The 10,366-nt window shown below is 36.4% G+C and overlaps 1 protein-coding gene across 2 annotated transcripts; it reads right to left on the reverse strand.

The window, feature by feature from the left end:
* Window positions 1–4,403: 4,403 nt before the first annotated feature.
* Window positions 4,404–7,577, reverse strand: IZUMO3 (IZUMO family member 3). 2 transcript variants are annotated; one of them, XM_017893227.1, is made up of 7 exons: window positions 7,241–7,577; window positions 7,029–7,103; window positions 6,793–6,882; window positions 6,564–6,581; window positions 6,022–6,102; window positions 5,494–5,584; window positions 4,411–5,220 (listed from the first exon to the last, which is right to left on the reverse strand). In XM_017893227.1, exons 1-7 carry the CDS (start codon window positions 7,464–7,466, stop codon window positions 5,082–5,084), a joined length of 720 nt encoding a protein of 239 aa, XP_017748716.1. In that variant the 5' UTR covers window positions 7,467–7,577; the 3' UTR covers window positions 4,411–5,081. The 2 variants fall into 2 exon arrangements, with proteins under 2 accessions (XP_017748717.1, XP_017748716.1); XM_017893228.1 differs by lacking the exon at window positions 7,029–7,103 and having other exon boundaries at window positions 4,404–5,220.
* Window positions 7,578–10,366: the final 2,789 nt, after the last annotated feature.

A 10,366-nucleotide genomic window follows, 5' to 3' on the forward strand; every position in this document is an offset into this window, starting at 1 on the left:
CTCACTGGAACCTCCTCTGCCTGGGTTCAAGCGATTCTCCAGTCTCAGTGTCCCAAGTAGCTGAGGTTACAGGTTTGCGCCACCACACCCAACTTTTTTTTTTTTTTAAACGGAGTCTCACTCTGTTGCCGAGGCTGGAGTGCAGTGGCTTGATCTCGGCTCACTGCAAGCTCCGCCTCCCGGGTTCACGCCGTTCTCCTGCCTCAGCCTCCCTAGTAGCTGGGACTACTGGCGCCCGCCACCACGCCCGGCTAATTTTTAAAGTATTTTTGGTAGAGACAGGGTTTCACCGTGTTGATCAGGCTGGTTTTGAACTCCTGACCACGAGTGATCCACCCACCTCGGCCTCCCAAAGTGCTGGGATTACAGATGTGAGCCATTGCGCCCAGCCCTTCTATCTGCTTAAATACCTTGTTCAAAACATATATACATATGTATTTAAATATGTCTATATTTTAAAATATTTTTGATATATATGATTAGAATGTTATATTGTTAAATGCCTAGTTAGCACATTTCACAAGATTTTATAGGTAATATTTTTATTGTTATGTAGCGGTGAGTATTTTATAATTTGCTTCATAGATTCATTTTAATTCATGAATTATTTACAGATAGAATTTTTCATTTTCCAATATATATAATAAGGGAACATCCTTTGCGGTTTTAATTTTGTTGCTCATGGTCTGAATGATTTTTCTTTATAGTATGAGTTCTTTGGAATTTGTTAAAATTTCCGTTTTGGCCTATGTATTAGATCAGTTAATGCTAGTTCAAAAAATATCAGAAGCTTAATTAAAAATATTTTTCACTCATGAAATCTAAATCAAATTCTCCAACTAAGAAGCATCTTCAGGATTCGAAGTTATTCCTGTATATTGACATCCCACCATTAATCAGGGAAGAAAGAGGCCGGAGGATTGTCCCTTAAATTTAGATGCTCCTGAAAACATTTAATACACTTTCACCCACATTCCATTGGCCAGAATTCAGCTTCATAGCCCATCGAACAGTAGGGATGACTGAGAAATGTAGTTTAACCATGTGTCCAAGAGGAAAAGGATGTAGTTAGGAGAAAACCAGCTGGTGTCTTTCAAACCATACATGTTAATTTTTATATGTGTTCCTTCTTCACTAGAAAGAAGAAAAATTGATTTACTAGTTGAGTGTGGAGTTTAATGCATCATGTCATTTAAAGTTGTTCATTGTGTTCTACAAATTATAGTCTTATTAACATTTTTTCCTTAGATTTATCAGATTCTAAATGAGAGGACTACACTTTCCCATCATGGTTGTGAAAATCTTTTTCCTTTTTTAAAATCAGAAGACTATATTGTTAGGCTCATATGATTTCGTATTATATTATCACATTATTCTTGTTAGTGTTCTTTGGCTTAAATTCTCTTCTGGCTAATATCAATAAACACCTGCTTTATTTTGGGTAAGTTTTGCTAGGTATTCTTTAATTTCACATTTAGCTTCTCATGTTGTTTTAGGTTGCTATCTTACGAGTAGCCTATAATTAGATTTTAAAATATCCAATCTAATAGTTGATCTTCTGATTGATATGTTTACTTCATTTACATATTTATTATGCTTATTGCGTTTCATTTTGCCGTTTTTTGTTTCTTTCTTGTTTTTATTGAATTGATGGGATTTATCTCCTCTTTTCTTTTGAAATTGTGGACGTCATATATTTTCTTCCCTAAAGAGTCACACTCCAATATTTCATAACAAAGAATAAAGGTATCATATGCATACATGTACCTGTATGTATGATGAGGACCTTGGCATCTATTGCTTTTATCTAAACTCCCTTATCCTTCATCTACTTTCAGTAGATGCCTTTTTCTTAAGGCATGTAATTATTTCTCCCTAACTTTTGGGCACAAAACTTGTTTGATTTTATAATCAATATTTAATCATAATATTAATATGGTTTGTTTTATTTTGGCAATTTTGCTTTTCTTTCTGTTTCTTTTACATAAAATCGCATGTCACAAAAAGAGATAATGAGATTATTAACAGAGCTAAGCAAGCTTGAGGAAGAGAAAATTTTCTTCCTTGTGACAGTTTCCTAGGTATTTTCTTATCTTCTAAGGTATTTCTTTTTCTGGTTCCTGGACAATCTTTTGTATATTTGGAGACCAAGAAGACAGAAAAATCATATTACTGATAAGGATTGACCTAATTTATTATAAAATATAACCAGTTCATGAAGGATTTTAAGATTTGACCGTCTCAAGGCAGTGATATTATGTAAAGACACTTGCACATTAAAATTCTTCTCCATAGGGCTAGAATTTTTTAACCTCATAAAAGTAACTATAATGGGTGTTCTAATATAATTTCAGGTTTTAAGAAATAATCCCAATATAATAATTTACAGTTTGCTTAAGAGTTACTTAATGTTTTAACTTTATCTGCATTTGCTGTTTACAGACTTACAGTTATATAATGATTGAGTTCTCATTCTTTCTAAAATAATAACTATGTTATTATTCAGGACAGACTTAAGATTCTTACAAATACACTAGAATTAAAAAAGCAAAATGATTGGTACTAATAGAAAAGAAAATAGAAAATGTTTGTTTTGGATTGAAGTATGACTGAATATCTATAAAATGCAAGAGACTTTAAAATAAAATTAAAAAACAAATTTATTAAGTAGTTGGTTATAGAGTGAATATGTGAAAATAAAGGGGTTTTATTTTATGTGATATGGGTAAAAGACCTAGAGTGGTTAGATGTATAGATAGATAAAATAACGCCTTAAATATTCAACTGGCAAATGATAGCTTTGGAGAAAAATGCATCTGCTAAAGAGATGCTAGAGTTAATACTTATGTTATGAAAGAACCTCTTTTAAATTGGCAGAAAAAATTCTCAGATTAAAATTAGCAGAGTATATGAATAGGTAACTCACTGTGGGACTAATTCAAATGGCACTGAATCCTATGTAAAGATGCTGACACACTTGAGGATATAAGTAAATTGATTATTATATTTATCAGACTGCAAAATTTAAAAGAGCTGTATTACCTTTTGCTGGTGGGGATGTGGCAAACATGAACAATTGGTTATTACTGTTATACAAGCAAATTATTACATCATTTCTGTCACAGTCATCACATTTCAAAGTACATATAACTTTCCTTTTGATATCCCAATTCTGTAACATGATTTCTTATAAATAAAAGTATTAGTAAGTAGAGATATATGTACACAGGTATTTACTGCAGCATTATGCATAGTAATAAAAAGGAACATCAAGAGATTTCCCATCAGTAGAGGAATATTGGAATAATTATGGTGCCCCCACACTATGGTGTTGCATATAACTACCAAAATAGTGGATTAGACTTATCTCACTTAAATGATTTCTACAAAGTAGGCAAGTATGAAAAATCAGTATGTGAAAAAGTGTTTATAATTGTTTTAATTGCAAAAAAAATCATCCATAAATGTGTTCATGTGTATGTATATTTACTTTTAATTGTTTAGGCTTTAACAAAAAACATGAAAGATCTATCCTAAATTGTTATCCAACATTTGCTAGAAAGGAGTGATGAGTGTGGAGTAGCAGCAGAAGGGAAAAGGAACAACAAGCCAATACGTTAATACCTTAAGTATATAAAATAAAATGTATGTATAAAAAGAAATAAAATAGATATAAAGTGTATAAATAAAATCCACAGAACAAAATATCTTAAAATCTAGAAAGTATGTTGTTCCATTTGCATATAGTTATAATGAAAAAAAATTTAAAGACAATAATTAAGACTGTGAATGAAGTTAATACATCTCAACAAGATATTTGAGGAGATGAACGTAAAATCATTGGGAAATGGTAGATGCCTGACAACACTCTTATCTGGGAATTTTACATGAATTTCAAATTTAGCACTTGAGAGATATCAAGGTTCAGGTCCTCATCAAATGCATTCTCATTTATCTCATTATTATAACAGCAACTATAAGCAAGCACTCAGAGATCTATGTGTGAAAGATTTACAAATACTTGTACCCACCCCTGAAGCAGGACTCTTGAAACTATTTCTTGCTGCTAAATGATGGTTTTTATCTTCTAAAATAAGTTCCAGAATAAAAGGAAACAAAATAGGGTGAAAAGGTCACAAATTGTACAGTTAATCAGGCATCAACTTTATTTCAGACTTTGCCACATTCTAACTGTGTAACGAAGAGTGTATAAAGACAATAAAGCCACAATTATCTCTCCATTAATATATCATAGCTATATGCTGATAGCTGTCAATACCAATCAAATGGTTTGGATGATCAGAGGTCAGCCACTAGAGGAGTGGAGTTTGTCATAGCTTAGATTAGTTACCTGTGTGACCTTAAGTTAGAGATACTTCTGTTTATTCATCCCTAAAGCAGATATAATAGCAATGTTACCCATAGGGGTGTTGTGAGAATTCAGATGGATAATACACGTAAAGCACTATTTAGAGTGCTACACATACTAAAACAGTATTCAATGGAAACAATAAAAAATAATAAAAAAACTATCATATCCAGTTTGGCCTTGGAACGTAGATCCAGGGGGAAATAATAGGGGCAAACCTCAGCTACTCAGGACTAATACTTTGGGCCTTTTTTTTTTTCCCTGTGTGTGTGTGTGTGTGTCTATGTGTAATGATGAAGACTAAATGTTGTGTATTAAGGAAAATTGTCCCCCTTGAACCTAATGATAAATATGAAAACAATAACAAAACAGTAAAATAAAAAGCAGCCTTAGAAATGTGAAAGTTATCCTAGTTACAGCCATTAATGAGAGTTACTAACGATGCATTGTTTATTATTCAGCATATTATCTTTCCTATGCATTGTAACATAGCAGCATTACTTTCTGTACAACTCTGGCCAAATCATTTGCTCTCTCATTACTTCTATCATCTCGGGATATCAATAAGCATCTTCACTAGAGAAACTCTCAATTCTATTTCAGTTTTAAAATACTATGACTTTATGACCAAGAAAGGGTTTAACTCCTAGTTTTGTACTTAGAGTCAACACTTAAGAGAATCATGAAAGACCTCTTGTCCATGTTGATGTGTTTATTTTCTGAGTCTAAAGTCTTTCTCCTCCTCCTCATCTATCTTCCCCATTAATTCTTCAAGTTTATCCTCCACATATTCCTTTAGTGACCTTCGTATTGCTTTCATTTTCCTCCGATGAAAGATGCAAAAATGGAATCTAGAGTAGGAAAATAAAATAATCCCAACTTCAATATCAGTAGCCCCATTCTTTAAGCCAATTATACAGTGTTTATTCCTTTGCTGGATTCTTCTCCATTTCCTTTTGTTCCAACGATTATCCCATCAAACTTTGCATTTTGTTCCTTTCAGTATCCCAGAATTTAAAATGACTTCTTTTGCCTTATTTCTATTTGGGGTAAGAGGCAATTTGGGCAGTCTCTTGGCAAAAGGAATATGTGACCCAGTGTTTATTTGGAGAGAGGAAACTCACAGTAACACAGCACTTCCCAGTATTACAACTGTTGCCAGCAATATGAGAAATAGAGCAATCTCTCGATTCTCAGCCTTCCTTGGATCCTCATCTGGAAGGAGAAACAGGAAAATATGAAAGTGAGTTTGGAGAAGAGAAATAGCTTGGGACATTTATTCAGAATAGAAAACTCCTTTAACCTCAGTTTGCCCTGTTTACTACTTCATCACTCTTCCATGGTTATTTTGACCTTTATTACTTTTAGTCTCCTAGGTTCTACAAAACTGTTGCTGATAACTGTCAGCAAAATTCTTCCCAACCTAATTTCTTCATTCCAAGCCTAGCCTCTTCATTTCTCAGCCTTTCAATTGATTCAGTGCCAAATTATTTATACTGGTCAAAATTTTGCCTAACACCCTAGTTCCATTTTGTAACACTTATCATGACCTCCATTGTAGATGCTATACAAATATGTATTGAATAAATCAGTGAACAACCCTTCTCCTTGATCCCTGTCCCTTCAAAATTCCATACCACAACCTTTGTTACCTCCACAATATTCTCCTTTGAAGCACCTGTTGGTCATGCGAAGACACATCCAACAATCAAGTATGGGACCTTCAACCACAACTGATAAAGAGGAGAAGAAAGATAATCAGAAAGAGGACATGGCACGAGAGTTCCTTAGTCATACACCAAGTGTGAAGGATTTGATCTCAAGCATTCCCAGGACTCTTAAGTTTGTATTGCTGTGAATTCCTTCTTCTCCTAGAAATCAAGTTTCTTGGTGGATCAAAATCTGTAAGTCAGATCTCTAGGAAAAAGTGGGAAAAGGATGCCTTGGCTTATACTGGGGCAATGGGTTGTAAACCATATGTTAGGAGGCCTCCTAGTACCTCCAAAATACGTGGGGTTTCTGAGATTTCATGAGCTAGGTTTTGTTATCAGGTATCATTGACATTACCCCTTGTAACCACAGCTCTAGGAATTGGATTCCCAGTGTAACAGGTGGGAGAGATAGGGCCATATAGAGCAAAGAAGATGGGAAAATATGGGCTGAAACCTCAAGGCGTCACATGTACTGTACTCACTGCAATCTTCAGAACATGCTAGAAGAGAATCAGAAAGTTCTAATGAGTTTAAAACCAGCTACAGTTTGCCATATTTATACCCAAGTAGTCTTTGTTTACCCTTTAAGTTCTAGTTGCCTCTCCACCCATTCTAAATAACTGTATTATGAACTTGCATTTCTTCCCTCATCCTTCATTTTCTATTCCCTTCATATAACTTCAGTCCTGTTATATAGAAAGTTTTAATTACCAACTTCAGAGAAGTTCTTTAGTAATTCTTTCAGTTTGGATTCCAGGTTTTGGCGGACCTCCAGAAGCTTGCCTTGAAAGATAAAGACACCTAAGAGGGAGTGGAAGGGGTGTCAAACAATAGAAGTAGCTCTTCCCTTCAGAACTTAATTCTGTTTTGTTCTTTGCTTTCTCCAGCCAAATTTTCTGAGGGTTGCTTGAGCAATACAGACTTTTAACATTGAAGCACTACCTCACCTTTCCATGTTTCATTGCCCAGTTTATAAAATTCATTCTTCAGCCATGTTCTCAACTTAACAACCTGTTGAACAGCTAGAGAGGAAGGGTAAAGGTACATGTAGGGGAATAATTATATCTATGCAGGAAGTTATGTAGACCCAGGTGTTCTCTTCCTTGCCTCCCTTCTCTATTTAAGCCCCAGGACTCTCAGGAACTCAAGCTTCCCTCACCCAGTACCCGAAGCCGCTTGTCACTGTGGGAGACCTTGAAGCTTAAACTAATCATCTCCTTAATCTGCCATTCAAGCAGCTGAGTTCGACCAGGGACTTCTGAGGGTATCAGATTTGCCAGCAAGGAGCCAACATCCTCTATAAATTTGGGGTCACACTCGAAACAGCCTTTGACTCCATGGAAGGCTGACAGGGGCAGGAGCAGGAATAACCACAGGTCACCCATTTCTTTCTTCAACCCCACTCCCCAACAGCAGGTTGTCCTGGCAACTAGTTCACTTAGTTCCTTTTCCTTCAAAAATCCAGGAATGAGAGACTTGTCCTGGATAGTCTGACTCCACTTACCCCCCACCCCCATTTCCATCCCACTATCAGGCAATCTCATTTCCTTAAGGATCTTCAGTTGTTTACTGACTCTTATCCTTCATTCTAGGAAAGGGAACTGCCAGCTGGGGAGCCGATACCTGAGTTCTAAGTGTAGAACACCAAGAGATAGAGAAGCCTTGAGCTCACACATGCAGAGTTCTGTGCAGGGAGATGTCTCAGAAAAAGTGTTTCTTTATCCCTCTCCCTGACTTGCATCCTCATGAGACTCTTAAACCCCCTCCTGACCTTCAGAGATGTATATCACCAGAGATGGGTTGTAGAAGTGATCCTATAGAACCTGAGAGATTGCTTAACCCAAAATCTACTTCCACATTGGAGGCAAGAAAAGCCAAGAATATTGAGTTGCTTGCAGGTCCCAGTCCCTACTGGTGACAGTATTGTTGAGAATAAAGGAATGAGCATTTATCTAGAATAATATTTGGTAATTTTAATAGACAGTAACTTATATTTCAGGTTACATTTGTCTCTAGGATGATTCCTCTATACATGATTTGTAATATTTCTTTCTTTTCTTTTCTTTTTTTTTTTTCTTGAGATGGAATTTCACTCTTGTTGCCCAGGCTGGAGAGCGATGGCATGATCATGGCTCACCTCAACCTCCGCTCCCAGGTTCAAATGATTCTCCTGCCTCAGCCTCCTGAGTAGCTGGGACTACAGGCATGTGCCACCATGCCTGGCTAATTTTGTATTTTTAGTAGAGATGGGGTTTCTCCATGTTGGTCAGGCTGGTCTCGAACTCCCAACCTCAGGTGATCCACCCACCTCGGCCTCCCAAAGTGCTGGGATTGCAGGCATGAGCCACCGTGCCTGGTGATTTGTAATCTTTTAATAGCATTCTTCTTATAGAGAGTGTGGAGTCAAATACTAGAAACAATAGTTGAGGAATATAGAGTGATGAATCCAATAATGTTCAGATCCTTTAACAAGTGCATTCTAAAATACTGACAAAGTATGTAACATAAGAACGTAATTATCATGGGCTGTCCTCTCAGGCCACCACCTACATGGACGATGGCCAAATAAACATGTTCTTCCTTCAGTGGCCCTTTGAATAAAAATATTCTGTTATTTGAATAAATTAAGGTTGCTTTTCAGACTCTCAAGAGCACTGGTTACCTCTTTTCTAACATGTTGCCTGTATGGCTGTGACCTCCTGGAAACCAGGAAACATTGGCAATCTACAGGTTTCATGGTAGAATTTATATCTAAGATATGGGCTGATCACAGTGGAATGTTGTGAGGGAAGTTAAAAGAATTACCATTACTTATATGTCTACCATGTCTTTGTGACAGACATTGTGCTAAACACTTCAGATAGTCACAGATTTTCAGGGCACAGCAATCCTTTGGAGATTGTTATTTCTACATTACAGAAAGAAACTGAGGCTCAGAGATGTAAAAGAATTCTCCCTGGAAGAATAATTTAAGAGTATGAGTTCAGGGTTCAAGCTCATGTTTGTCTGATTCCAAGTCCTATATACTTTACTGCCTCTCAACAACGACTATCTGGGATAATACAGAAAATTATCTCTTGGAATTGGATAAGTAAATATATCAAGGCAAATATAGATTTCTTGATTTATGGTTTAAATTAGCATCTCTCTGCTCAGATTTTTTTTTTAATTCCCTTGGCTAGATGATCTCATCTTTAGAGGATTTCCCAAAAGATTTTCACATGCTGAGGTCTGAAGGCAAGTGAGCTAATAGGATTAAATTAACTCTAGATACTAAAGTTGAAAACTAAAGGGGCTAAAAAACTTGGTAGAGAAGTGGCAAGGTATGAAAACAAACTGTGCTTCAAGAAAAGATACGCATTATAGATATTTTCCAGTCAATGATCCATACCATCACTTGAACAGTTCAAAGAGTATCCTCTGCCACATTACTGAATAATTCAATGGCACCTTACTTTAACCCAGACCTAGAGGTCCATCTATCATTTTTATCATTGTTCTCCCTTCCAGCTGAAATTTCAGTCAAGTTTTTAGGATGAGAGAAAAGAAATTGGCTTTTGGATAGTCTTATAAAGACTAGAAAAAGGCAAGTCACTTCTTAATAAGACAGGTAGAATTGTAATTGAAAGAATATATGTATCTCATATAAAAGAAATAAGGAAATCTCAGTCTCATGGAGTAAACAGTAGACCGATAACACAATGGGCTAATGGTAAAGGTAGAGGTACATATCGAGGTTTATGAAAAAACAGAACAACAGAACAGTACTAGACAATCTAAGATTTTTTTTTTTTTTTTTTTGAGACGGAGTCTTCTCGTCGCCCCAGGCCGGAGTGAGTTGCCGGATCTCAGCCACTGCAAGCTCTGCCTCCCGGTACGCCATTCTCCTGCCATTCTCCTGCCTCAGCCTCCCGAGTAGCTGGGACTACAGGCCCCCGCCACCACACCTGGCTAGGTTTTTTGTATTTTTTAGTAGAGACGGGGTTTCACCGTGTTAGCCAGGATGGTCTCGATCTCTTGACCTCGTGATCTGCCCGTCTTGGCCTCCCAGAGTGCTGGGATTACAGACTTGAGCCACCGCACCCAGTTGAGAAATTTTTATAGAAAGGCTGTATCCAGGAGACTAGAGACAATAATTAATATATCATGATGAGTGAGAATTCAGTAGTGTTCAGGAAACTTTAGGGGGAACACTCTGAAGGCACTGGTGGTGGAATGTATAACATAAGAAAATAACTGCAATTATTATGGGGAGAGCACTTTGAATTTCATAAATGTAAAATAT

The sequence above is a fragment of the Rhinopithecus bieti genome, unplaced genomic scaffold (genome assembly GCF_001698545.2).
Source record: "Rhinopithecus bieti isolate Rb0 unplaced genomic scaffold, ASM169854v2 scaffold_23667, whole genome shotgun sequence".
In the NCBI taxonomy this organism is placed as follows: domain Eukaryota; kingdom Metazoa; phylum Chordata; class Mammalia; order Primates; family Cercopithecidae; genus Rhinopithecus; species Rhinopithecus bieti.

Bases quoted from the DNA above. Each gene is read 5' to 3' on its own strand.
- IZUMO3 (XM_017893227.1), bottom strand. From the start codon at position 7,466: ATGGGTGACCTGTGGTTATTCCTGCTCCTGCCCCTGTCAGCCTTCCAT. The intron at 6,883-7,028 runs GTGAGGTAGTGC...ACTCCCTCTTAG, and splicing joins GGGCAATGAAACATGGAAAG to GTGTCTTTATCTTTCAAGGC. The intron at 5,221-5,493 runs GTGAGTTTCCTC...TTCCTACTCTAG, and splicing joins CTGGGAAGTGCTGTGTTACT to ATTCCATTTTTGCATCTTTC.